The sequence below is a fragment of the Grus americana genome, chromosome 4, assembly GCF_028858705.1.
Source record: "Grus americana isolate bGruAme1 chromosome 4, bGruAme1.mat, whole genome shotgun sequence".
In the NCBI taxonomy this organism is placed as follows: Eukaryota; Metazoa; Chordata; class Aves; order Gruiformes; family Gruidae; genus Grus; species Grus americana.
In genome coordinates, this window is record NC_072855.1 from 64,502,614 (window position 1) to 64,530,302 (window position 27,689).

Sequence of the window (27,689 nt, forward strand, 5' to 3'; positions counted from 1 at the left end):
ACCCCGGGCTTTCCGGGCCGGCGCCGGAGGGCGGGGAAGGGGCGGAGGCGGAGGCGGTGGCGGTGGGCTGATGGCGGGCCGCGGCGGCTGCCGGCGCGGGCGGGAGCAGCTGGAACTGGAGCGGCTGGGTGAGGCGGCGCGGGCCGGCTCCTGCCCGCCGTCGCCGCCGCTCTCCGCCTGCTCGCGGCAGGCCTGGAGCCGGGACAACCCGGGCTTCGAGCCCGAAGAGGAGGGGGCAGCAGCAGCAGCAGCAGCAGCGGCGGCGGCAGGGCCGGTGCTGGAGATGGACGTGGAGTGGGGCAGCCCCGCGGCCGGCGCTTCGTCGTCGTTGGGCAGCGGCGCGGCGGGTCAGGGCGGCGGCGGGCGGCGGCTCCCCGCGGGGCGCGGCGGGGCGGAGGTGCCGAGCCGCCACCAGGTGCCGCCCGACGGCGCCGCGCCGCACCGAGCGGCCTGGGCCAAGCGCCTGGCGCGGCGACTTCGAGGTGAGAGCCTCTGCCCCTCTGCCCTGGCCCTCCTGCCGGAACGGGGCTCCCCGTCTCTCTCCGCTCGTATAGCTCGGCTGCCTTTTCCTGCAGGCTGGCGCCGAGAGAAACGTCTAAGAGTTGTTTGTAGTCCCTTTTGCCTTTTCTTCCACCAGCCTCTTAGCTACCTGTCCTCTTTTCCCTCTACCCGTGTTCTTTTCCCATCTCCCGTCTGTCTGTCCCTGCTTGCCCTTGTCTGTGCCCACACCTCTTCGTGCACATCCATATTCTGATCTCTGTCCCGGTTGTGCCCCCCCCCCCCCCCCAGCACGCACAAATGCACACACACCTCTCTCCTTCCTTTCCTCTGGAGCATAGAGCTCTCTGCCCCCCAGGGCTTAGTCCTACCTGCTTTCAGTGTACTGAAACTACTGAAATACTGAGTAGTTTTTGGATACCTGTGGCTTTTCAGACCCAATACCAGCTCTTTGGAGAGTTAGAGCAGAATACTTTGTCTTTCTCTTTCAGCATCCTCTGTCCTATAAAAGAGGTGGTTAGGATGGCATTCATGCTTAGAGTGGCGTTGTTGGGAGGGTGTTTTATTCATTTTTTGCTTTTCTGCAATATTGCGCAGTGCCTTGGAGCTGCTCTCCGTTGTTGAGAGCTGCCTGTTGATGCACAGCTGGTGACCGGGAATGTAGTTTGAAGTATAAGTGGGAGCACATCAAATGAGCCTTTGGAGCATTGTCCTAACCTCACTGCATTTACTGTGTGCCGACCTGGCCCTGTACAGGGTTGATTTGACACAGCAGAGAAAATGGTGGATGGGGAGTTCTTTGGATTCAAGGTTGTGGGAGCACATGTGAGAAACCCCCCTTCTTTTGCAGAGAAGCTTAAAATGTCAGTATCAAATCATGAGGATTTTAAACGTAAGATTTAAGTGTCAGACAAATTTTTTATAGTTATAAAGCTGCAGAAAAGTAAACCATATTTAGAAAATAAGGTTTCTTCTTCTAAACTGTGAACTTTCTGAAGTGATAGTACTATTACTGGCTGGCACAGCATCAGCAGAGGTGTCAAACCCAATTTTAAGCAAAGACTTGTAAATTAGGCTATTGTATGTCCTGTATGTCTTCACTTTGATTTTCATGTGCATTCAAAAATCGTTTGGTATAATGATTTCTCTGACTTCAGCTGTCTTGCACCAAAATAAATCCCTCTTGATCATTGCTGTGTTTTACTTGGATGCAAGTCAGACTTGCAGAGATGATGGAAGAGGCATGTTTTATTTTCAGCAGATTTACATAGAATCATAGAATGGTTTGGGTTGGAAGGGACCTCAAAGATCATCTAGTTCCAACCCCCCTGCCATGGGCAGGGACACCTTCCACTAGAGCAGGTTGCCCAAAGCCCCATCCAACCTGGCCTTGAACACTTCCAGGGATGGGGCATCCACAACCTCTCTAGGCAACCTGTGCCAGTGCCTCACCACCCTCACAGTAAAGAATTTCTTCCTAATCTAAATCGACCTTCCTTCAGCTTAAACCCATTACCCCTTGTCCTATCACTGCACTCCCTGATAAACAGTTCCTCACCATCTTTCCTGTAGGCCTCTTCAGGTACTGCAAGGCTGCTAGAAGGTTTCCCCAGAGCCTTCTCTTCTCCAGGCTGAACAACCCCAACTCTCTCAGCCTGTCCTCATAGGAGAGGTGCTCCAGCCCTCTGATCATCTTCATGGCCCTCTGGACTCGCTCCAGCAGCTCCATGACCTTCTTATGTTGGGGGCTCCAGAGATGGATGCAGCACTCTTACTGGGAGAGTGTTCAGTGAACTAAGTCACTTAATAACAAGAGACCAGAATGGCCAGGAAAAAATATCAGTGATAATTATGTGTGTTATGCATCAACAGGCACTGCTTTGTTTGGAGTCTTCAGTGGTGTGTTTAGGTTAGCCTGTCACTGGGATACCTAAATGCCTAGGAAGGGAGCTACTTCACATGGAGAAAGTGAAGTCCTTCTATAAAAATTCTTATCTAAGTAGACTGTTCAGATGCTCCCTTTGTACCAGTTGGTGCTGAGAAGGAACCTCCTGTATATGCTTTTAACTGTGGTGAAAAATAGTGGTATTTGAACGTGAGGTGAGTGTGAGAGTAACTTTGTGATAACCTGGCATGAGTTGCTACTGTTTGATCTCTGTCATGGTTTCTGCACTAATACTCAAACCAAATTATCCACACTAGGACTGATTTTGGTCTGGTTTCTGAGCCATTTTGAACCTGAAGGCAGAGCTTAATAACATGTGATTTGCGTAAGGTCACAGTATTCGCAGATAGAAAGAAAGTCCATCAGACAGACTTCTCCCCCTGCCTCCCCAAGATAACATTCTAATGAAGGCTTGGTAAAATACTTTGTTGAATTATCTGGATCTACAGCTTAGATTTGGGTTTGGGTGGAGGAGGGTTGCTTATTTTTAGCATGTTTTTCTCTAGCTTTTTTTTTTTTCATTTAACCCTATAGATTTTCACCTTGTTCAGCTGAGCCAGCAGCAGAACCAAGAGGAATTGGCTTTTGGCGAAGCTGTATTTTGTGCTGGGCAGGATGAGTGCACCTGAGCCTTCAGCAGCATGAGTGTCAGGCAGATGTTACCAGAGAAGACGTTCTGGCCCTGCTCTGATAGACGGGTCCCTTTCCTGTCCTGCTACCTAAAAGCAATGTATCTTGGGCTACCATAACCAGTTTGGGAGGTGATGCATGTCTGTAGCTTGAACTTTTTAATTTCTGCTTTTAGGCTGAAAGGTGAGGACCGCCTTTGATGTGGTAACCTTATGCATCCTTTTGACTGGTGTGGTTCACTTTACATGACTGGGTGTGAGCCTGTTAATCAGGCGTGCACTATGTGGAGAACACTGCAAAGTCACACATTCGTGCAGTGCAAGAAAACAAAAAATTATTTTCAATAATGGTCGTGGACCAAACTGCCTCTTGCTGTTCGAGACAGTCAGTGTACACTGGTTGTATTCTATTTTTAGCTGTAAAATGAAAAGACTTGGTTTCATGTTCTAGGAATGTTCAGAGTGGATTTATCCCTGTGGTTACCATCCACAGTTTCTGTTGATTTCTGACCTGCATACATTTTGTGTTTATAGGCAAGTGTAGCTAAAGTTACTATAGTAAACAGATCCTTTTCTGGCTCTTTCATGAGAACATTGCCATTAATTTGTAGGCACGGTAAATGGCTAGGTGTGACTTTCGTGCTGTGGAGGTACTGCGGGGTGCTGTACTTTCCTGTTGCATTAGGTAACTAACCTCTGAAGAATGTGATCACTGCAGGCTACACAGTGAAAGGGCCAATTTCAAGCCTGGAATTAATATAGGGCACTTGAAGGATAACTGAGGTTTCAATACTGGAAAGAGCACTCTGTAGTTCTTTTGACATTTCATGGATAACCGTGAGGATCTTCGAAGACTGGAAAATGGCATACTCAGGACTCAGTTTTATTTCAAAATGACTAGAAGAAAGTTAGCTAGATTTATTTAATGAAATTCCATTTCAGTAGACAGAATTCAACAAGAGGGACTAATCCTTTGGATACCAAAAGCGATAGTTTTACCATGGCTAAACAAGTTGCCGCTTATCAGTTGAGGGATATTGAATGACAGCTTAGACCTTTCTTGCTGTCAGTTGTGAAATAAAAATGCAGAGAGGATTTAAGGTAATGGGATTTTGGTAATTGCAACTATGGGGGAGACAGGAGTTTCTAAGTGAATCGAAACTCAACTACTTCAGATGATCTGTATTTTAGAGTCTCTGTGAAGTAGCTTTAGTCCCTCAAGTTTTGCAGATCTCTTCAGCAAATGTCCCAGATGCTGAGGGAGAGGAGGGGATGACTATTCAACTCTGTTAAGGAGAAAGTAATCAAAAATTTTGATGGATAAGAGCAAAGTCCATTTCCAGAGCCAGGCTGGAAAGGTAATCTGCCCCTCAGAGCTGTACTTGGTCATCTAGTGCTGTTGTGTCCTCATGTGCATCCATACTAAGGAGTGTATGTGGAGTATTTATTGAAAGGTTTTCTTAGTTATTGTTAAATGGAAGTATCAGATAGAATTTCCAGTCACTCATTAATTGCTACTTTCATGAAGAATGCATCATGAAATTTTTACCGACTTGAACTAGTGTAGGCTCTGATTGTACCTTACCGAGGAATGCGAACTAAGGATTGTGAGACTGTGTGTTGTTGTTTTGGGACAAAGCTGCTTTGCCTGAGGGTCACGCTCCTTTCCTTCCCCCAGCCCCGTTCTTTCCCCAGCATCTGAATTTCGGTGTAGGCAGATTAGCTAGTGATATGTATCTTGGTTTGAATGCTTCCAGAACTTAAGACTTTTACATAAATCTGAATTACTTTATATGCATTCTGTACCTTATAAACTTGGCTTTATGATTATGTAGGTATATGTGTATATGTAAGTACATATACAGTATATATATAACATGTGTTATATATAAAACACATATATACACATTTTATATATGTGTAAACAGAAAGATTTTAATTTCCTGTGTTACCTAACAAGCTAGATTTCTTATTGTAAGATGAAATTTCATCTATTTTTTTATTTGCATTTGATCATTATTTTTTGACAACTCTTCTGAGTTTGTATACTCTTCGGGTAAGCCGTTTGGGCTATGGAATGAGTATGAGAGAATCGTTACTTGCAAATTTGTTTGATAAAGAGTACATGGATTCTGTCAAAAAGTTGACGAATAGCAAATGTATATAAGGAATGAACTGAAAATGATTAATTGAGGCTGGAAACGAAATGGTTTTTTGGTGCTTGCAGTAGATGTCAACTTAAATCCAGCACTGCTTACCGCCACTATTCTTGATGCATCTAAACCAATATTCTAATAAGGCAAAAAGGGGAATAATGTATGTATTTTCTAAAAATGTTGCAACTAATGAAAGCTTCAAGCTGGCTGACGGGAAAATCCAGAGTTCATTTAACACACAGATCATTGTACGATCTCTGCTGCTGGCAGGTTTTTTGTTTTGGTTTGGTTTGTTTTTTTTTTTTACATGTAACTTTTCTTTTCCTTGCTGACTGACTCCTAACAATATTCTAATATGGCAGAATTTGAGCTTGCAAGCTTTCTGCTAACCACATTTCTTATTGGTGAGTAATGTGCTGACAGCCGGGACTCGGCTCTCTTGCCAGCTTAGCTCACTGGCTGTTCCAGCCTTTTCTTCCTCTCTTCCGTAATGTTTTCCTGCCTTTATTATGAGGGTTGCTAGTGCAACGTAGTGCTGTGTTACAGGCTGAATTTGTTGAGTTCTTGATTATTACTGACTCTGTAAATGTTTTTGGTTTTCTGTCTTCAGGAATGACCTAATGGTGAGGATTTGCATTATGTGTAGTAAAGTTGCAGTCTTTATGTGTAAATTGTCAGACTTAGCCTTAAAGGACAGCTTTGAAAAAGCTTTCTTGTTTTGGGGGCTGACAATAGTGAAGGTTCTAAGTTACTAATTAAGGAGTGTGAACAGAGATTAATACTAAGACTATTAGTGCTTGCTGTGCCTATGCAAGAGAAGTTTCCTGGTTGACTTTGCATCTAGGTCTCAACTTAAAAATGTGGTAGCTGGAAGGCTTCTAAAAACATCTAACTTTTTTTTTTTTTTCCTGAATACACCTTGTATTTGCAGGTAGAGGGAAGAGCTTCCTTACTCCCATCTCTTTGTTAGCAAATGAAGTTCTGCAGCAGGCAGATTAGCCCTTTATCTGCCTTAGTCTTACAGCAGTGGTTGCAGAGCGACTGAACTCTCACTTCATTGTCAGCTTTAAAATGTGTTTTGGCTATCCCTTGTTGCTGTTCCATTTGACTTCAAATTACTGTGGTATGTTTGATGGATCCAAGATTTTTTTCCTAGAGAGTTTGAGGTCACTTCATCTCCATCTACTGAGAACGTAAAGGATGTTTTAAAAGGTTGGTCACTTAAAATACCTGAAAAGGAAAAGGGTGCAAGTTTGGTGCACTTCTATAAGAGTGAATTTTTATTCTCTCCCACCATAAACTAAAGTCAAATCACCTTGCTTTATTTAGGCTTAAATGAAGAGCATTTCCTTGAAGGTACCAGTTCTGGTCTGAGCATCAGCAGCTGTTCCCAGCTTTTTTCTGTTCTGTGTTAGGCACAGGAAATAAGTATGGCAGTTACTAACTGCTTTCTGTTCTCAGATGGTTATTTCTTTTCGAGATTCCATTTAAAAGATCCTTTTGCTTTTCCGTTACCCTTTTGGAAGGGATCACCACAGTTCAATACCTTCTCTTACACTGTTTTCTTGAGAATGTCTAGTATAATATGAAGCTAATAGCAGGCAGAAATAGTTCAGCTAATACAGTTGCCCAGTTTGACAGCTCGGCAGTGGTTGCTCATTTAGGCCGCTGCTAATGTTTCAAAGATAACTGTTTGTTGTGCAGGGAAAGAAATCATGTAGAAATACTCACCAAGATTCCTGCTGTGTCTCTGTTGGACTTGCCTTGCCTGTTTGGGAGAGGAAGGTTACTATTTGTTTTCTTCAAAAATATGTTTGACTGATGTATTCCCCTTTCAGGTAGAAGGTTAGTTAAGACTACTAATAAAGGTTTGATACTGAATGTGCATTTTCATTCATCTAGCAATGCTTTTCATATTTTAAAAAAACCCAAACCACTGCACTTCATTTCTCAAAGGATGGCTATCTGTGCATGTCTTTGTACACTTGTATGGTTGTGTACCGTGTGGTTTTAAGGCACAGCACTTCTGGCAAATCTTCAGCAGGATCTGTTAGAGTTCTGCTGACCTGTTAATAAATTATGGTATCTCATGAATAGCTAATACTACCTTGGGCCCCATTCAGCCTATTGAAGAAGTTGTTCTTGCTTGAACTTAGATCAGTTTAAAATCCATAGAAGAACCTGCAGCAGACACGACATAGATTAAGCTTTCAAAACCACTTAACTTATTGTGTCACTTGTGTCTAATGTCAGACATCTGCGTGCATTATTATGTATGTTTCCTTTTAAGGTCTGTGGTGGACAAGACTCATGGAAGAAAGCAACACCAGCAGAGAGCGATATCTGAAAAGTGTTTTACGGGAGTTGGTTACATACATCATTTTCCTTGTGGTCTTGTGTGTCCGTAAGTACTGTTCAGCATTAATGTATCCAGTTCTGTACTGTCTGCTTGCCGTCTGTGATTCCAGAATGAAGGTTGTTTGAGTGATGCAGGAGAAGAATTAATGGACAAGTGTGAAGGCAAATATTTGGAATTAAATCTTTCTTTTGTTTCTGTGCATGGATTGTTGCTTGAGATTGAAAATACTGCAACTTTCTGTGCCTTAACAAGTTTTGGACCTTTAAACAGGATGATAATATACTTATTCTTTGATTTTTAGGGAGCATTTTTTAATATAGTATCACATTGCAGTGTAATGTTTCTGCTACAGTATTGAAATCACTGTACAGAACTGTTAAATGTGAAGAGTAGGAGTTAGTTATCTAGGACAAAAAAATTAATTTAAATCACTGAGTTTCAAATTTATCATCAAGCTTATGTACAGATTATTCTAAGAATAAAAATTCTTGACAGTAGCTGGAAAGGCAGAGATAATGCTAGCTACTTAGAAATACCTGATAATCTGTGTTTGCATGATGCTGGACATCTTAAATGCATCTGCAGCCTATATATACTCAAGTGTATATGGATCACAGCTGGAGACTTCCATGATTTAAGTGTGTCATTTGTTTTGTTGTGTATGATATCATATGAAGTAGTGTAACACCGTAGAACACTGAACAGAGTAACAGTCAACCTCCTCTTTTTTATTATTATTTTTATTATTTTATTTGGCTTTTATGTAGGTTACTGCTTTGAGGTAGGTGCTCTGGAGTCAACACTGAAGATAGTATTAGCAGATTCTACTAAATACAGGCATAGTATGGAAGTGAGGAGCTTGATGGATCCCCAGCCTCATAAGCAACAATATTGCTGGACCCAAACAGAGTTTAAGAAAGCAGCCTGAACTGAATTTGTTGTTCTTTTCTCAGGGTGAAGAACCTTAGTGATGCCTGAGCACAGATAGAATAGAATGTTTATCACAGGCCTCACACAGCACAGTGAACAGTTGTGGCTGGTAGAATGTAATGGTTCTGAGAGCGGTCATCTTTTCTGGCCTTGGAACTTGAAGCCCTTATACATTTCTATTTTGAGGTTTTTATAAGTTAATAGTCAAAACAAGTCATGTTCATATGTTTGTATAAAAATTAGCAAGACAGTACAAAATAGAACTTACTATGGAGTTGTGAAATAGATGTTTCATTTGTTTACTAGGGAGAATAACAACAAAATCTGCATGCATTAAGTTAGTGTATCTTTGGAAAGCCTGTATGCTTCAAGCCTCCAATTTTTAGTGTGGGCAGTTCTGTTCTAAATGCCCGAAATGTCAGTGACACTTAAGCTGTCATTTATGATCAATTGTAATAGAACAAGGTGATGTTTTTATTTTTTTGTGAGAGAGAATCTTGGAGTGAAAAGAAAATGCAAAACTACATTGGTAGACTGGCTCTGAGAACAAATCTGCCTTGCTTGTCTGGAGTAGAATTACTAAAAAACCCCAAACTTTATACCGTTGACACAACTGTTTTGGTGGTGTACTGCAAGCAGGATTTTGTACCAAATATCATGTTTTTTTCCCCTCCCGAGTCCTTTAAGAATGCTTAATGCAGGTTTATGGACAAAGTATCGCAAGACTGCTTGTGGCTGGTATGCTGTACCACCAGGAGAGGCATAGCAGTGAGGGATCTGAATTAAAGTAAAGTGAAATTGATTTCAGTGGGAAAAGTTTGACTGCAGGCTGTTAACAATTTGGTTTGCTATAGAAAAAGATTTTTGGTAACAGAATAAAGGAAAAGTATAGTGTGTTTAAATATCTACAGATATTGCTAACTCATTAGTATTTTTTTAAGTACTATCCTTTTTAGTTTTACTTGTAAGCAATAACTATGGGACAGACTGTCGGTCAATTGCTTGGCATGCCCTAGGAGAGAGCTTTCCAGTGCAGGCTAAATGCTATGGGCATTGTATTTTTGAGAGTATTTTTAGAGAGAATCCAGGTATTGCACAGTCATTTTGATACGTTCCATGTGCCACAGCAGTTTTCTGTTAAAAATATTTCTTGTTCTCCAGTTGCTAAAGAAAACACATTTTCTTTCCTGTGATAAAATATTTTTATAAAATTGTCAAAACTGATGGAGATTGTTCAGTGTAGACTTAATCTTTCAGGCTTCTCTGAGTTTTAGCCATAAAATGGTTTTAAGTATTTATAGGCAGTAACAGTATCAGTGCCAGAGACCATGCTCTCAAGCCATCTTAGCTTTGTACTTCACTTTATAATTTATACTTTGTGGTCCTCAGCCAAATGCTTGGCCCAGTGCAAGGAAAAGCAGTAACACAAAGTCATTTATTTTCTGTGGGGAGATTCTTTTAGAAGCACTGCACATCTTGGGTGGAATTTCATTGTGTAACTGTAGGCAGCTACTGTCATTCAAAGTGCCCTGCGATATCCTGGTTGACCGTCATTATCTGCTCAAGCAGGGCATAGCTCTCCTGAGGTCTTGTGCCATCTATGCCAGCTCTCTAAGGGTGCCTTGGATAGCAAAGTCACCTCAAAAGGCACTAGCTGCCTCTTTTCAGGCTGCTCAATCATGCCTTTGTTTTTCTTGAAATTAGCTTTGTAGAAGCTTTAATAATACAATGAGGTGTCGGAAGGAGAGCTGAGTATTTTAAACTGCTTGATCAGTCTGTTCTTCACTGCTTTTTGTATTTTAATCACAGTTGACAGACAAATGCTGCATGGTATGGATTTTGTTTTGTTCTGAAGCTTAAATTTTTCAGTGCAAAATCTATACAGATATAACCTGATGTATTCAAAACAAAACAAGCAAAGTACTCTTTTTTTTACCCCTTTTCTATTTTTTCTTCTTTTTTTCTCTTTTCTTTCCCCCACCCCTTTACCTCTTACTCCTTACCAAATAATTTGCAGTGACTTATGGGACAGTGAGTTCCAGTATGTACTATTACACAAGGGTTATGTCGCAGCTCTTCCTGGAAACACCTGTATCAAAAATGGAGAAAACTGATTTCAAAACTTTGTCGACAATGGATGACTTCTGGAAGGTAATCTAAAACTAATTTTTTATCTCTCTGTTGCTGTGATTTGCTTGTCCTGTCATGGCCTGTAAATTTCACCTGCGAGATTTTTTTTCTAATGCAGTAGGGGTTGTGGATGAATGCATCTATGTGCACAGTGTCAAAGCTATGGAACAAAGTAGGCCTTGAATATGTGAATGTTTAGAACCCAGGTAATGCTAGTGGGGCAGGGTAGGGCAAGGTTGTGTCTTTGGAGGACAGGTAACAATAAGGCTTTATGTCAGAAAAATTATCAACTGCAATTCTAACACATGCACAGAATGAAGATCTGTAAAAACAGTGCTGGCAACATGCAAACTAAAATTCTGTCTTCCTCCCCAGTTCACAGAAGGCCCTTTGCTGGATGGTCTTTACTGGGAGATGTGGTACAACAACAAAACCATGGCAGAAAACAAAAGCTTCATTTATTATGAGAACCTGCTCCTAGGGGTGCCTCGCATTCGGCAGCTGAAAGTGAGAAATGGTTCGTGTGTGATACCTGAAGATTTAAAGGATGAAATCAAAGACTGCTATGATGTCTATTCTGTAGCTAACGAAGATACTGCTCCTTTTGGACTTCGAAATGGAACGGCGTACGTAGTATTCTTGTAGACGCATATTTATTTTTTTACTAACCTGGGTTATGCTGAATTACACAATAAGTCACTTGGCAGAGGCAACTCTGCATTTGCTGTATGTTCTGTTTGTAAAGCCAGGTAAATCCAGAGCAGCTGCCGGCTCTGCTCGTGGAGAAACCTTACCGAACCTGGAGAGGACTGTGCTCTTGATCCACTTGAGTTTAGGTGCTCATTGTGCCATAGGTAGTTGTTGTGCATGGGAGACACGCTGTGGCCTGAGGGCAGCACTGCAACTCATGAGCACCTGTGCTAATTCCAGATTGTGCTACTGCAGGGGGTTTCACTGAGTTGTCTTCCCTGCCTAAAAATGGGAATAGCACTGCCTCTCTTGGAGGACCATGTGTGAATTGAACTGTAAAAGGTTTTGGAGGTGGAACATCACTATGTAAATGACAATTTTCTTTCTTTCCCTGAGGATAGAAATTCTGTGTCAGTGGACTGATGTGTTCTCTTTTCACAATTAATATTCTTTCTATCTTAATTTTGGTGTGGTAGTCAGAGGAACTTTGTAAGCTCTATCACCAGAGTATATCAAAACTTTCTACAAGTATGTCTGAAGTAAAAGCAGCTTTAAGTAACTGATACAGTTTCAGTCAGGTTTTGTTGGTGTCTGTTTTGATAAGTGTAAGTTGAAAGTGGAGGGACACTAACATGCTCTGTTTCACTTCTGAACTAGTTGGACATACACCAATGAGAAGGATTTGAACGGGAGCAGCCACTGGGGCTTGATTGCCACATACAGCGGGGCTGGCTATTACCAAGACCTCTCAAGGACCAGAGAAATGACAGCTGTGCAGATTTCTGGTCTTAAGAAGAACCTGTGGCTGGACAGAGGGACCAGAGCAGCTTTCATTGATTTCTCTGTATACAATGCAAACATCAACCTATTCTGCGTTGTCAGGTATGAACAGAACCATGACAGTGTTCAGATTACACAGTGTAGGTTGTAGACTTGGGGTTTTCTTGCGATTGCTTTGTTTTGAGGACATGGGTAAGCGTATGTTTTGTATGAAGGAGACAGGCAACCGAAGTGGCATGCCTCCCTGTCGAAGCGGGACTCCACATGGCAGCTGCACTCACCGTCTGGAGGCAGTTCTGACTTTCCTGATGCCACAACGGCTTGGGTGCAGTTTGCAGGCGACTTCTCTAGTGAGTTGGTGTATTAAAGTAAATACGTGGATATACATCATCGGTCTTTAGTTTAGACAGCATGAAACAGACACAGATGAAGACAGGTTTTTCTGTTTTCTTGCTGTTCCTGAAATGCTTTCAGTTTTAGTCAAAATTGAGTGTGGTCAGGTTTACACCTTCTGTTCTGTCTAGTGTCTTCTCTGAATCATATGCGGGCTTTTGCCTGCTTCCATTATTTAAATAATTATGTAAACAAAACCATATATCTTTTAGTAGAGCTTTTCATCAACGCTGTGTAAATGAAAATTTTTTTCTTTGCCTTTTTTTAAATGCAGGTTGTTAGTGGAGTTTCCAGCAACTGGAGGCCTTGTTACGTCTTGGCAGTTTCAGCCAGTGAGGCTGATTCACTACATCTCCACTTTTGATTTTTTCCTGGCAGCCTGTGAAATGGCATTTTGTCTTTTTGTTCTTTATTATATGGTAGAAGAGATCTTAGAAATTCACATTCATAGACTGCACTACTTCAGAAGTCTCTGGAATTGCCTTGATATCCTTATCATTGTGGTAAGTAATCGTTATAATAAGACTAAAATTCCTTTCTGAAATGCACTTTGAGGGAGACGTTAATGACTCGGTATTCCTATTGTAGGTTTAAGGGATAGGGCCTTCATTAGGAAGGATACTTCCAGGCTATTGGGCTATTCAGTCTAAGACAATTTTACTCAGTGTTGTAATGTTGGTGTGTTTTGCAGACTTGTTTGTTCTGTCTTTAGTGGTTTCAACCTTTGTGTCCTGGTGAAAAATCAGAGTATTTGTCCAGTATGGTTTTTAACAGTTTTTGTCTACAAAGGCACAGCCATTATGGGAGGTAACAAACTCGCCCTCATTTCTCTTCTGCATATCTTATACAGACTATTGTAGTGGCTTTCAAGTAAGAAAATCTGTGTTAAGGTAGTGATTTGAATTTGGAGAAGTGGGACTGGGATTCGAATATGTTTGCAAAGCACCACAAAGAGATTCATTGTGGTATTAAAATACTCACCAGCTAATACCAAGTTTGAAGAAGTGTCTCAAAATTGTAGAGTGCTAGCAGCTGTCAGGGCTCCTTTCTTGGTTAAGTGGACAGTGTTGCACATCAGTAATCTTGGTGTAGCAGAAAATCTGAGCTTCGAATTTAAAGTTACATAATATAATTCTCTCTGGACTTATATCAAGCTGTGCTTACCGAAAGCATACAAAGCCAGCAGTGCTGAAACAGTTCTGCTCCTATGCTCCTTTTGTATCTTCAGGCTTGGACGAATCAACAGTTTAACTCTTGAAGTTAGTATCTGTAAACTAAAGAAATCATACTTGCATCACTGCTTTGTACATGAAGAACCATTTAGGAGGATGTTTACATGAACTCTGTGCCGTTTGTTATACTGAACGGTGGGAGCAGGAATAAAATGCTTTGCTGTTACAGTCAGTGAAGTGTATTCAAGTGTGAGTGTAAAATTCACTTCACACAAAGGGTCAAAATTCTATGTTTATACCTTGTCTGAGGGACATTTGTTTAAATTTAGGATTACGTACTTTATGAATCTGTATACATGGTGAAGTGTTCACAAAAAGCACATTTGCACATTTACCTGTATGGTAAAACTACATCATCTCTGCTGTTGCTTGTTCTGGGCAATACTGGTCAGTCTGTACTCCGGAGAAACTCTAGTACCTTTTTAGCTGCTGCTGTCTTTCTGCTCTTTATTTTTTTTCACCTTTGTCTTCTTGAGTTGTCATCTTTCTTTCCTTATATTTCCTTCTCTGAGACAGCTTCATTTTTCTGAGCCTGCTAGGCTTTACCATCATCTTGTTCTTCAGCTGTGGCAAGGTAAGATTTCTAAATCTTACTCCCAGGTTATTTGTCTGTAGTCTAGGACTACGATGGTTTTGTTGTGAAATGCATTTCCTGATACATCCAGAAATTCTAGTTTGGATCCTGCCTGAAACAGCATCCACTGGGCTGTTATATTACTCCTGAGAGAAAGTTGGTGAAAGCTGTCCCCCTCCAGTCCCTGCAACTGCCTGGCCCTAAGCACTAATGTGATCGGTGACCAGTGGGGTTGACCCTGAAGGACTGCAAGAAGCTTGTATCAGTGATTTTTTTTTCTTTTTTTCTTTTTTTTTTTCCTAGGCTCTGTGCAGTCATAGAAATTCCTGTTTGAAAGTTTGGCTTTGTAGTCAGGATACCTTGAAAACAACATATTTGCTTTTACTTAAAGCTCGCATCATGTTATTTATAGTGCTACCATAAAGTTCCTCATATCTTAACTTTATCTGACATATGCGGCTAAACCAAGTTATTTTAAAACTCTAATCACCTTGCGTAAATTTGTGTGTTTCTTTTGTACTCAGCTGTCTGTGGTCGCTATAGGAATTAGCATCTATAGGACCTCAACTGTTGATATGCTTCTGAAGAAGCTGCTGGAAGATCAGAACTCGTTCCCTAATTTTGAACCTTTGGCATATTGGCAAATGCAGTTCAACAACATTGCTGCAGTCACTGTGTTTTTTGTCTGGATTAAGGTAACTCCACAACACACATCCTTATTCTAATCATTAGAATGTAAGCAGTATTCTGAGTTTCACGATACGTTATTTGAGGTTTAGTCATGTTTCACCTAAAATTGGTCATGCGAGAAAGTCGGAGCACAGGGTTAACTTCTTGCAGATTAAAAGGAAAGCTGTAATTTGCCACAGGTTTAGTGGCAGGTTTGTTTAAGTCTAGAAGATGTATTCAGTGCTAGTGTTTTGTCACAGCAGACACGTAATCTTTTTAGTATTCCTGAATTGATGTCAGTAATTTTTATTGGGTACTGCTTTTTCCTAGTCTGGTTTAACTGTGATTATTTTATTTATTCAAAACTTCTGAATCATTAGAAGGGTTGGTAAAGCTAGTCCAATTAATTTAAAAACTAAAATTAGTCTCTGTTTTACTGCCTTCTTTCTAGTGATACTTCTTTTCATGTCCATACTCATTTTCCTGTCCTCTGTATGTATAAAGTTGCAGAGGAACGTTAGTTGTTAAGCTAATGGGAAGATGTAAGACCAATGATAAATGAATTTCCACTCTGATACTCCAAACTGATACTTAGGTTTATCTAGCAAGTTAGCTAATCTCTTACTGTTTTATAAGACAAAGCTGCATCTAATTTTTGCATAATGGTTTAAGAAATAAAGCGGCTCATTACAAGAAATAATGGTAAACTGCAGAGTAACAGAATAATGCAGGTTGGAGGGGACCTCAGGAAGTCTCTAGTCCAACCACCTGCTCACAGCAAAGTCAGCTGTGAGATCTTCTTTTGTCACATTTTACTACTTCATAGCTAACACCTTCATTGAAGATAAAGATAAATAGGCTTTTAGAAGCATTTTGGTAACACTGCTGTCTTGCCAGGGTGCCAAATAGAGGAGTGAAAAAACAAACAAAATGCCACACCCAAACAAGAAGTTGGCATTCTCAAAGAATTTTCTTTGCACTTTAAGCCTCAATGTTTTTAGGAAGTGATGTATTTCTAAATGTAAATTAACTGACTTTGTCTCCAGTCAAATTCAGTAAGACATCTCACATATAAAAGGCTGGAGGGCAATTGTGTAAAGAAATTGTTGTCTTCCTTGTCTTTACAGTTGTTTTTTTTTTCTCTTTTAACAGCTTTTCAAATTTGTTAACTTCAACAGAACAATGAGTCAGTTATCCACTACCATGTCTCGCTGTGTCAAAGATGTCATTGGCTTTGCTATTATGTTTTTTATTATTTTCTTAGCATACGCTCAGTTGGCCTATCTTGTCTTTGGCACTCAAATTGATGACTTCAGCACTTTCCAGGACTGCGTGTAAGTACGAGAATAAAAAATGCAAAGAATTTCTCAGAACACTGGTAAATGGATTTGGTTGCTTCATGAGAGACCAAACAAATTCTATGACATCCATCTAAACAGATACACTGCAGACATATCACTGATGTAGTTCAGTAGCAAATGCATTTTTAATAACGTTTTTAGTTCAAAAACTCTTTGCTGTGAGATTAAAAATATGCTAAAAATGATATTAAAAATGGCAGGTTTTGGTTGGTGGAAGTGACATGGGGCTTGTAACAGGGGTCACGTTCCTAGACAAAGCAATAACTCTGTCTCCAGCAATTGAATGCCTATGTGCTTACTTATGTTTGTAATGCTTACTGAGACGACGCATGCATAATAACGCTGTGTTCCTGATAGTTGGTTGACTCACAAATTGAGTCCATCTTAGCCAGCCAGCTGGTAAATTTGTAAGTATCTGCTGGAATCCAGGAGAGAGATAGGACTTAATATAGGGTTGTTAATCAGTTTTTCCTTTATTGATCTGGTACAACATAACCTGATTCTAACTGAAGTAATTACCAGGTTGTTCAGTTACCGATTTCCCCTTGCCCCCTTACGTTGGGGCAGTGTTGAAAAAAGTTTCCTGTAGAGAAGCGGAGGAACTTGAACTATGCTGATGTGCTGTACGATGCCAAGCCTCTTCCAGCCTTGGCGCTGTACAGACGCCTTTAGAGGGAGAGGGTTGGGGTTTGTATGAATGCGAGAGGCTGAAGGGATAGGAGAGGGACAGAAGTGGGTCTGAAAGCTTCACAATGGTAATCGTTTGTTTGCTCTGCTTCCTGTTACCCCCGTATCAGTTGTGACTGAAAGCAAGAAGTAACTACCCTCGTTTTGTTCTGTGTGTGTGACATCTGACTGCGCGTTTGGTTATGCCTAGAGATGAGCTTGAGGAATTGACTGTTGCAGTGCCTGATAAAGTATTACAGTAGTGCAGACCTCATCAGTTGCCCATCAGTCAGACTGTTAGGGTAAAATAGATTGAGAATTCTTGCACAGCTCCAAAAGTGGTTTTTTTCAACTCCTGGATGTGTTTTGTTTTTTAAGATTTACTCAGTTCCGCATCATTTTGGGAGACTTCAACTTCACAGAGGTTGAAGAAGCTAATCGAATTTTGGGACCAATTTATTTCACTACATTTGTGTTCTTTATGTTCTTCATTCTTTTGGTATGTACGCCTTTGTTTATGCGGGGTGGGTAGGTGGCCATTTTTGCATCTCTTGTTCTTTGATTCCTACTGCTACTTGGGGCTTTTTTTGATAATGGTGAGTGTGCAGTCCATGTAGGAGCCTAACTTGTTACATGGCTGGTCATTACACTCGTTCATTTTTTTTCTTCACTTAAAATAGATTTGCATTGTATGTTTGTTGTCATTCCCACATAATTCTCCATATTGTGTTTTTTTAATTTATATTTATTATTATACATAATTTTTTATTTCTAAAACCTGAATAGTCCTAGTTGGCATACACAGCAAGCCCATATCTTTTGGTGAAAAATAGCTGTAATGTTCCATGCAGGCTCTTAGTTTCTAAAGTGCTCTAACGCATGGCTGGCTGTGTTTGACAGCCTGGTTCATGCATGCAACACACAGCTTGTCTGCTAGAAGATCCTAATTCATCAGCAGTGCAGCACCTTTCAGATATGCAGGTTTGCTTGCAAAGGCCTCTTTTCTATCCTCTTTTCCTTCTCCAGGGCAGAGTTGGTCCCTGTCTTTCTGACCTTCCCAGTGCAGATTACCTGTACACTTTTTGACAAACAGTATTATAAGAAGCTCAACTTATCTGAGAGGCATTATGTAGGCATTGTCGAACAAATAAATTCAAACAGGGAGTATATTGTGAGTACTCATCTTTTGTATGCTCTCTGTTAATACTAGTATTGAATCCATTTTACAATCTTACTAATAATTTATATAACAAAGTGGAGGGAGGAGACCTCTCTCTTAGAAACCTAGGAGACCAAGTAAATTTTTTTATGTTGATATAAGTGAAGAGCCCCAGTATCTCCTACGTGGACGTAGTTTTCAGTTAGTTTGGTACTAACATTATTATATAGTAATTTTGTTTCTGATGATATCACCAGGCAGAAGCTGTTATATGAGCAAGAAATTATCAGATTATTTCCCAAACTGTGTGTCTTTTGGTGATTTGATAAGGTGATGAGCATTAAAGCAAGATTTTACTAACCTTAAAACGGTACAGCAGTCCTGTATCATCATAACTTTTAGAGTTATTTAATGACCCTTGTACTTAATGAGGCTTTTTATTATTCTTTGAGATGAGGAGAAATGGCATTCAGATATTATTTGTGGGAGAAGACTTTTTCTTGGCTATTCATTAGTAAGGAAGCAGAGAATCTTAAGTGTCCAGTGAGATGGACGAGTAGTCAATTGGAAAATAACACATGTGTCACTCTAGCTGAAGAAGCACGTGAAGCGGGTTTCATATTTGCTTTGAAGCACCTCACAAAATCCAGCGAAGCAGAGGCTAGTGTCCAGCAAGGGAAAGAAATATTTTTTTAATAAGGAGTAGAAGAGAAGCACTGGAGTGTGAAGGCACAGCAGGTGATCCAAAATACTCGCTATAATTTGTGTGCTTATTAATATCTGTATGTCCTGTCACTTGGCTGGAGTGAAATGTTGCTGTAAACTCCTTGAGACTAGTCTGAGACCTGGAAACTAAATTAAGGAAGATAGGCAGAAAGCACCAGCTCTTAATGTTGGGCAGCTGAAAGCAAAATAGTAGTCAAGTTACCTCTTTCCTGGTGTTGGGCAAGTATGCATAAAGATACAGCAATGGAAGATTGTTCTCCTGAAGCATTTTTTTAAGCCCGTGAGGAAAGAGAGGTTGACACTGCTTTTCTGCATGAGAGTGGCACGTTGAACATGCCAGTAAATTGAGTAATTCTTTTTGAACTTGAATGTCCTCTTGCAATTCAGTCATGTTTAGTCCATGTTCAGCAGGACCCTTTCAGTAATGACTGCATGGCTCAAGTAAATTATATGCTTGGCACAGGGTTAGTGACACCAATTTTTTCTCTTTTGTCTGAACAAGTGATCGAATTCTTTTCAGAGTTGGTGGCGTACATGCCAAGTGTCTGATTTTAAGCTTTTTTGGTTTTATCTTTAGTCTGAAATGCAAGCAGAGCTGTAACTAGATAAGAACATTGTGTTTGTGCTCGTTATTACAGGATGAATAGTTAACTTGATTCCTCAGGCGTTTTTGTTGCCAGCTGTGTTGCCTGGAGTAATTCATAGTTGTTACCTGTTTTAAGTTTGGCCTTGCAGGTAGAAGGCCAAACTTACACATATTAAGGTTAAACTGGCATGGCTTATTGCCACTGCCGTGTGTAGGCATGAACCTTCTCTGGAAAGTAATTCTCCAGTTACGCTAATAACAATTAGTCTTGATTAAAAGTTGTACTGTAGTGCATCATATTTCAGTATCTCAAACGCTTGATGTTAGTGCTTTTTAAATAGCCCACCATTTTTTCCTGGCCCTTTTAAATAATTCATGTGTAGGTCTGCACATGAAGGTTGTAAGAGTAGTAGGGCTCAGACTTGTTAAAATTTTGAAGTGGGCTTTTTCATTTCTCTCCTGAACAGAACATGTTTTTGGCCATTATCAATGATACATACTCTGAAGTCAAATCGGATATGGCACAACAGAAGGCAGAAATGGAACTCTCTGACCTTATCAGAAAGGTAAAAATAACATTTTGTTTGACAACTCATTCCTCACATCTGAACTTAGTCCATAAAATGCTATATAAACCGTACAAATACACATCTCTTAGTTTAAAATAAATGAATCTGAGCTGAGTGTAAATTAAATAAATGAAAACTTTCCATCACAATGTATTTTAGTTATCTGAGACTTTGTGTTGAATGATCAACCTACTCAATATGACATAGGATTTGTCTGTCTAGGTACATACAGAAATACCAAACTGATTAAGTTAAACTGCTATTTGTTTTGGTCACAGAATTCAGAATTATCTTGTTTTAGGCAATAACATGAGGGAAGTCTTGGGTAATGTGTTGGGAGCTCCCGGGGCAGCTGCCAATAAGGTTGTTGAATACAAAGTTAAGAGCTTGACCTGAATCCCAGTTTAGGAAAAATATGTGCATGTGCCTGCATTCCGGCATGGATGCGGTGCTGTACCATGGTCAGAAACGTCTAAATGCATGCGCAGCATGACTAATTAAAACTTGGAAACTGGTTATTAAAACAAAGCGGAGAAAAATGAAAAGTGCTGCTTTGTTGGGATGAGGACTTTTTTTAGAAGTCATTCCTACAACTGAAGAATGAGAGAGAAGCAAAATGACCACAGAAAGTTGTACCTGTTTTGTCAGCATTATTTAGAACTGTCACTTAACTGTCAGTAACTGCCAAAGGTGTCTTACTGGGACAAAATACTCCATTACTGCTGACCTGCAGTGCAAAACGAATGATGAAAGCCTTACCTTTAACTGCAAAGGTATTTGTATGTTGCCCATTTAAATGGGCACTGAAATAAAAGATGGATAAACTAGAGGAAAAGAAAGACTCTTGCAGGACTTTTGGAACACACTGAGTGATAGTGTACACTAGCTGATTTTTGTAATCAAAAAAGTTACTAGAAATAAAGTGTTAACATTTCATGACAAGTAAAACATGAAATTTCACTTTCTTTTAGGGCTACAACAAAGCCATGATCAAACTTAAATTGAAGAAGACTACTGTTGATGACATTTCAGAAAGTCTGAGACAAGGTGGGGGAAAACTAAATTTTGATGAACTCCGGCAAGATCTAAAAGGGTAAGGAAGTTGTTACTTCTTATCTTGAATAGTATCCCCAGAGACATGTGATGCAAGTCTTTGATGTGAGTTTCTCTTGCTTCTGTGATATTGTATGTTAATGTGAATAAAGACAACACAGCAAAGTACTTTTCTTTTGGTTTGTGGGTAGCAAAGCATGTGCTTTTCCTGTATCTGGTGGGAGGTTTATGTAAACAAACGGATGTGTACAGGTAAACAATCTTTGCATATGGGTCTGCAGGCATTGCACAAAGGAAAATTCAAACTGTGGCATGGAAGCGCGGAAGAAGAGAGAAGAGTGGGAAAAGAATGGTCAGTTTGAGGTGGAAGAGAAGTCTTAACTAAGGTCTGCTGAGCTCTGGCCTCTGGAGTCTGCACTATGACTGGTGTTGCTGCGATGGGGCGGCATCCCACACTGGAGGAAGGATTTGGTGCTCTGGGCCACGATGTCCTTGAGTTGCTGTGTTGTGGGGGAGAAAGGGTCTGAGGAAGCAGAGATCTAAGGCCTTTGAGGAAGCGGTAATGTTTCTGTCAGAGCCACTGCAGGAGTTTGTGAACAGGCGCAGGCAGGAGTCCAAGGAAAGGGAACAAATCAAGGAGGTATAAAAGGGATGTTTGTGAAGGAGCAGGGTGCAGTCTAGGGGAGATCTGTGCTATTAAGTAATGAAAGGTGAGGGCTGAGCTTTTTGTTGTCAGTGTTGTGAATTTATAGGCAGCACTGGGATCAGTCGTGTCTTTGGCTTGGGGATGAAAGTCTGTTTGGAGTGTTTTTCTAATACTTGAAGTTTGTTCGGCGTCTGAAAAAATGGAAAGGGAACTGTTTTTACTGCCTTTTCAGGAAGGGGCACACTGATGCAGAGATTGAAGCAATATTTACCAAATATGACCAGGATGGGGACCAGGAATTGACAGAGCATGAACATCAGCAGATGAGAGATGACCTGGAGAAAGAGAGGGTGAGCTCAGCATTAGAAGTGGTATGCCACCAGCGCCATGTGTCAGTCTTCTCTCTGTGCTGGTTTGCTGCCCCAGAAGAATCCTCTTCTTTCCCTTCACATTTGTTCTCATCCCTGGCTGTCTGAGCAAAGGTGTAAAAAGGCAAGGGGGAGCTGATGGAGGGCAGGAGGTCTTTGACCTTGAAACCCCCATCCCCTGTGTACAGGCGAAAGTCTTTACATCTTCTCTGTCTGTGGCTTGTGTTTTCACAAAGGAGGATCTGGACCTGGATAGGAGCTCTCTGCCACGTCCTCTGAGCAGCCGCAGCTTCCCCCGGAGCTTGGACGACTCTGAGGAGGATGAGGATGAAGACAGCGGACACAGCTCCAGGAGGAGGGGCAGCAGCTCTAGTGGGGTTTCCTATGAAGAGTTCCAAGTGTAAGTTTATCCTTCTAAGGGGGACGAATCTTCATGGTGTTTTTTTTTATTTTTCCTTGTGGGTTGTTTTCTTTCACTTATATAGTAGTCTCTTCTATAACTCTGAATATTAATAAAATTATTCATAAAAGTAAATGTGCTTAAGGTGCTTTTAAGGTGCTTAAGTCACTCAATTTAGTAGCTTTCAAGTGTTATCTGAACTGTACTTCAGAGAGGCTCATGGGAACCAGTTAGAAAACCAAAACCAAATTAAAAGAAACAAACAAATCCTCAACAAAAAAACCCCAGTCCTTAAAACCTGGTCATTGAAAAGACAGAGAAAATGATCATGCTACAATAATGCCAGAAGACTTTTCTGGGTTGTTTTAGTAGTAAAACCTTGAGGTTGTTTTAGGTTCAGTGAGAACTACAGCAGTTGTTTTTAATAATCTGAAGTTACTTGTGAGTGTGTATTTTGTCTAAAATAATAGATCTCCATATTAATTAATTATAGCAACACTAGCTGAATGAAGAATTTGAGTAATTAGAACCAACAAAGTTTGATGAGGATGCCCTAAAAGCAGGGAAAACAGTGGAATATGTACTTTTTTCCCCATCTGCTTTACCCCTGTGTTATCATCTTGCTCTTGTGTACCTTGTCCCTTTCTGGACAGTATGACTTGTTTGTGGAAAGTCAGATGCATGCTTGAATTAAAATGCTGTCCCATCCTTATCTGCTTTGTGTGTTGACGTGCTAGAACAATACTGGCTCAGAAACGTCAGTGTCACTGATGCTTACACTTGTTGCCCTCAGGCTCATGAGGCGGGTTGATCGCATGGAGCATTCTATCGGCAGTATTGTCTCCAAGATCGATGCGGTTATTGTGAAGCTCGAAGTGATGGAGAGAGCCAAACTAAAAAGGAGAGATATGTTGGGAAGACTGTTAGATGGAGTGACAGAGGTAAGAAACCCACTCTGTCCTGTCTGGTCACAACCCATGTGGGTTGCTTACTGTTAGCACTTCTTCCTGCTGTTTGGCTTGGGAGGTTTGAGGGAATGGTGGTAAAGATGAGGTGAGTGTTTTGGCAGCTGCCAAGTGATTTCAGTTTTGTGTTAGGAAAACACAAAATTTAAAACATGAAATGTTAGGGATATGATGCAAGTTTCAGATATAACAAGCCATCTTATAGCAGGCCTGTGTCACGCTGAGGCAACAGAGCACCATTTAAACTCCTGAACTGGACAGCAGTGGTGTTTGGTAGTTGCTGAAGCAGCTCATTCATCCCTTGCTGCATGTTGGGATTAATACAAAGCTTTTTATGGACTAGTCAGTCGGAGTCTGCAGGGATCCAGCCCAGCAGGCCCGTGCAGCCTGCTCTTCTCCCATGTTGCTTCTGGGATTGTGTGTGGCAGGTGAAGCAGGTCACTTCTGTCACCAGGATCGTCTAGCTTCTATCGCCTCCCCTCCCACCCTCTCTTTCTTGAGGGCCCTTTGGAATTATCCGGTGGCACAAATACGTTACTTCTATGGATGCTAAACCTGTCAGCTTCCTGATGGGGAAAGAACAGCCAGAACGGGGCTGTTAAGGGGTGGGGGAGATGGACTGTCTTGGTGGGTTAAGTAGGTCAGACCTGCAGCTGTCCTGTCATAGATACGGTGTTCCTGGTTGTTACTGCAGTTCCAGCCAATAATTCTGCTTGATTCTTGAGATGGGACTTCCTTGTGGGTGTGGTCTCCTCAGTGTATTTTACATTTTTGGAGATGGATTTAAATATTAGAAACTATAATACAAATTGTGCTTTCGTAAGTGAAGGTGACAACCTGGACTTTACATCACTGGAAAGAAAACCATTTACTGCAGTTGCTGTGGTTCTCCACTAGCCTATGGAAATACTTGGGTGGAATAAGAATTTCTCATGTCTGTATAGGGTTTTGCTTAGACTGCAGTTTGGAAGCTGCGCTTCCAGCTTGTGTCTTTTTATCTGTTCAGGATGAAAGACTGGGTCGTGACAATGAAATCCACAGGGAACAAATGGAGCGACTTGTGCGAGAGGAGTTGGAGCGATGGGAATCGGATGATACAGCATCCCAAATGAGCCATCGGTTGGGAACACCACTTGGACTGAACGGCCAGCCTCGTTCGAGGAACTCTCGGCCATCTTCCTCCCAGTCAGATGGTATTGATGGGGGAGGAGGAAATGGGGGGAACAACATCCATGTGTAGGATTAACTTTGTAGGTAATTCCAAATGTTTCAGGTCAGTATTAAGCCAGCAAATACACTACTCCACTGTTTCCCAGCATGAGGTGATCATCCTGATCAGACCACTAAGAACAATTTTCACTGGTAGGCAAAAGTAAATATTCTATTCGTAAGGCGTTTTCAGACCTATGTAAGCCATATGTCACGTTTAAGTTACCAACAGTGAGACTGTCAGCCTTGGAAATAAAAATGCCAGAGGCAGAATGGAAACTAGGTGTGACAAAAAGATACCCGGACAGAATTTGGGTTCCATACATGTATCATGGAGAACACTTTCATGAGGTCAGCAAGCTTCAGACAAAATAATGTGCTGTGGCTAAAATACTCAAAAGGCTGTGAGTTTTCTACTTTCTATTGGGAAAATATGATTTTTTTAAATGCTCTTAAAAGGAATTTTTAAAAGAAGATGGCATCAGTTTATTGTCTCATTCACTGTAACAGCTGACACTTTTCAAAGAGATAAAACAGCACTTTTTTCTTTTACTTTCAGTTTCTATCTATTTTTCTGAGTTATTCTTGGTGTACTAACATTTTAATTAACTTAAAATGTTCATTTTTTCCTGTCTTTCTACAACTGTAAATCACATTCTGTAATAGAAACTGTACACATTACATATTTTTGCATTTCATTAGCATTTCAAAAGTAATATTTGAGAACTGCCTCTTCACACTCAACTAACATAGTCATTTTCAGCTTTGTTGCAAAGTGCCCATTTTTTTTAATGCTATGTTTTCATGATCTGAGCTGGGCTGGGATGAACATTCCACAAGTTTTCTGCAAAGTAACCATATTTACCTAAAAATATATTACTTAAAAGCACACAAAACTGAAAAACACTAACTCTTCCTTGGGTGTGACAAGGAAGGGGCCAGAGAAGTTGCTGACAGTTGGGAAAATCCAATCTTGTGCTCTATCAAGTTCTAATCACGTCTCCACTATGTAGTCTGTATTTACATTTAACAGAACTGTTTGTAAAATTATTAAGTATATTTCTACATATGCTTTTCTGCTGAGGTGCAACATGTGATTCTTTTGGAAAGATGTTTGTAGTACAATCACTGATTTTTACTATTTCATTTCCTCTGCTTTCCGTGTCATAGAAGCTTTGTTTCTGAAAGGAGATGCAACACTGAAATTACACTGGTTTCCTATAGAAAGTACTGAGGCATAATGTTTGTAGTTTTGCCTAGCAACATGTTTCCATGTGCTGGTTTAGGAGGGAGTTTGTCAATTGTGCTTTTTTCCTGAAGATGGCAGTTGTCTTGTATTTAAAGACTTAAGAGTTGGTGTGAAGGAAAATGGAAAGCTACGTAGTCAAACACATTTTAGCTATTAGTAGGGTATATAGAGGAAAAAATGCCTATTTAACAGAGTATAAGTAGCACGTATATGGTACAGTGGCACTTTTAGTTTCAAAAAGCAGTTGTTGCCAGGGTTTAGCACCTCATTCTTGGGGTAGTACTGCTTAGGCAACGCTTACATCTTGTATATGTTCTTACAACTGCATCGCCTGGATGTGCAATGACTCAGAATGCCTTCCCTCTAACCAGGGAACTTGCTAAAACTAAATAGTCTTCATGCCTTCCACTATTTTTCAGTTTATGAGAAACCATATGCACAGAAACTTAATTAATGTAAGGTAGAGCAGTAGTTGTTCAATATGGAGACTGGAATTTCTTAGTAGCTTTGGCTTGAGAACAGAACAACGTGGGAAAACAGGTTGTGATTCTTGTGAAGTATTTTCTTCTTTCTGCGGGTTATTTTGTCCTGTACTGGGAAGAAATTCATACTCTTTCACAAGAGACCCCGTCAACTTCCCAAAACAGCACACAGCACAGTGGTCAGGGCATTTGTGTGAAATGAGAGACACTCAGACTAAGCTCTGTCTTGCCTTGATTGAAAGTTTTTGGACCTTAGAAACCTTCCTGAGGAAAGCTTTTCTGTGTTGAACTGGCATTTCTGGCTTGAAACAGACAAACAAAACAGAAAAACACTAGCTGTACACATGGCCAGCTGGTATGCAAGGAAAATAAAAAATACTATACAGAGCAATTTAAATATACGTAGCCTTGTCTTTACACATTTTGGATATCAATATAGTGTGTTGGTATGTGACATGATTTACAGCTTAAAATTTGAGGCATGCTAACTAATTACATGTGTATAACGTGTAATTGCTGTTGGGTTTCTAGCGTCGAAGGTTAACTTAGTGCTACGATAGTATTTAAATAATCATGTACTTAAAATCAACGACTTTGGCCAAATGACCCAACTTGAGTTGTCCAGCAATCGGCTGGAACCTTACTAAGAATACCTTGTGTTAAGGTTTGTGCCTGTGGCCTGTAAAGCATGTGTCATGCTGAGGTTTATGGCAGCAGGGACTGGGGGGTGTGCAGAAGTGATCTAGTGGTGAGGCAGGGCCTTCCTGGGGGAAAAAACAAGCCAAACTAAACCTATTGGTATGGTTTTAAATAGGTTTCCTGTAAAAATGTATCTTTCAAAATGTAAATTCAATCACGCAGTTCATCTTTTATTTGTAGTATACGTTTATTATGAAAATGTTTGCATTCATAGCAGTATTTGTTAAGGTATATTTCTGTAACGTGTCGTTACTTAATAACAAACTTCATCTTGAAGTGCAGTAAGTTTTCATGGGGTACCCGTGTGTGTTGACAATGGGCCTTGCCGCAAGTGCATGGCCACTTGAGAAATGTTACAAACATTTTATTACTTCATTTTTCAACTTTAGATTATAATATCATTTGTCACTTATTGCAAAGGTAAGGTTTTTGCATAGTAATGTACAGTGTTTGGTCTTATTAGGAAGCTGTTAATTATGCAAGTCTTCTACAATGATCAAGAATGTATTGATCTGTAAAACTGAGCACTTTACTTCCTAATAAATGTTTTATACAATCTATAAAGC

General features: G+C 40.5%; 1 protein-coding gene across 1 annotated transcript; it reads left to right on the forward strand.

Moving 5' to 3' along the window:
- The first annotated feature begins 24 nt into the window (after window positions 1-24).
- On the forward strand, window positions 25-27,689 carry PKD2 (polycystin 2, transient receptor potential cation channel). The gene is made up of 15 exons (XM_054824838.1): window positions 25-482; window positions 7,519-7,632; window positions 10,535-10,668; window positions 11,023-11,273; window positions 11,995-12,219; window positions 12,785-13,013; window positions 14,841-15,011; window positions 16,138-16,319; window positions 17,391-17,511; window positions 19,951-20,049; window positions 21,024-21,145; window positions 21,984-22,101; window positions 22,356-22,519; window positions 23,313-23,460; window positions 24,491-27,689. The coding sequence occupies exons 1-15, from the start codon at window positions 71-73 to the stop codon at window positions 24,722-24,724; spliced, it is 2,724 nt and encodes a 907-aa protein (XP_054680813.1). The 5' UTR covers window positions 25-70; the 3' UTR covers window positions 24,725-27,689.

What these genes read in the sequence shown, in the direction of transcription:
- PKD2 (XM_054824838.1), top strand. Translation starts at nt 71, where the DNA reads ATGGCGGGCCGCGGCGGCTGCCGGCGCGGGCGGGAGCAGCTGGAACTG. An exon ending in AACCTATTCTGCGTTGTCAG is followed by an intron (nt 12,220 to 12,784) that starts GTATGAACAGAA and finishes TTTTAAATGCAG; the next exon opens with GTTGTTAGTGGAGTTTCCAG. An exon ending in TGTTTTTTGTCTGGATTAAG is followed by an intron (nt 15,012 to 16,137) that starts GTAACTCCACAA and finishes CTCTTTTAACAG; the next exon opens with CTTTTCAAATTTGTTAACTT.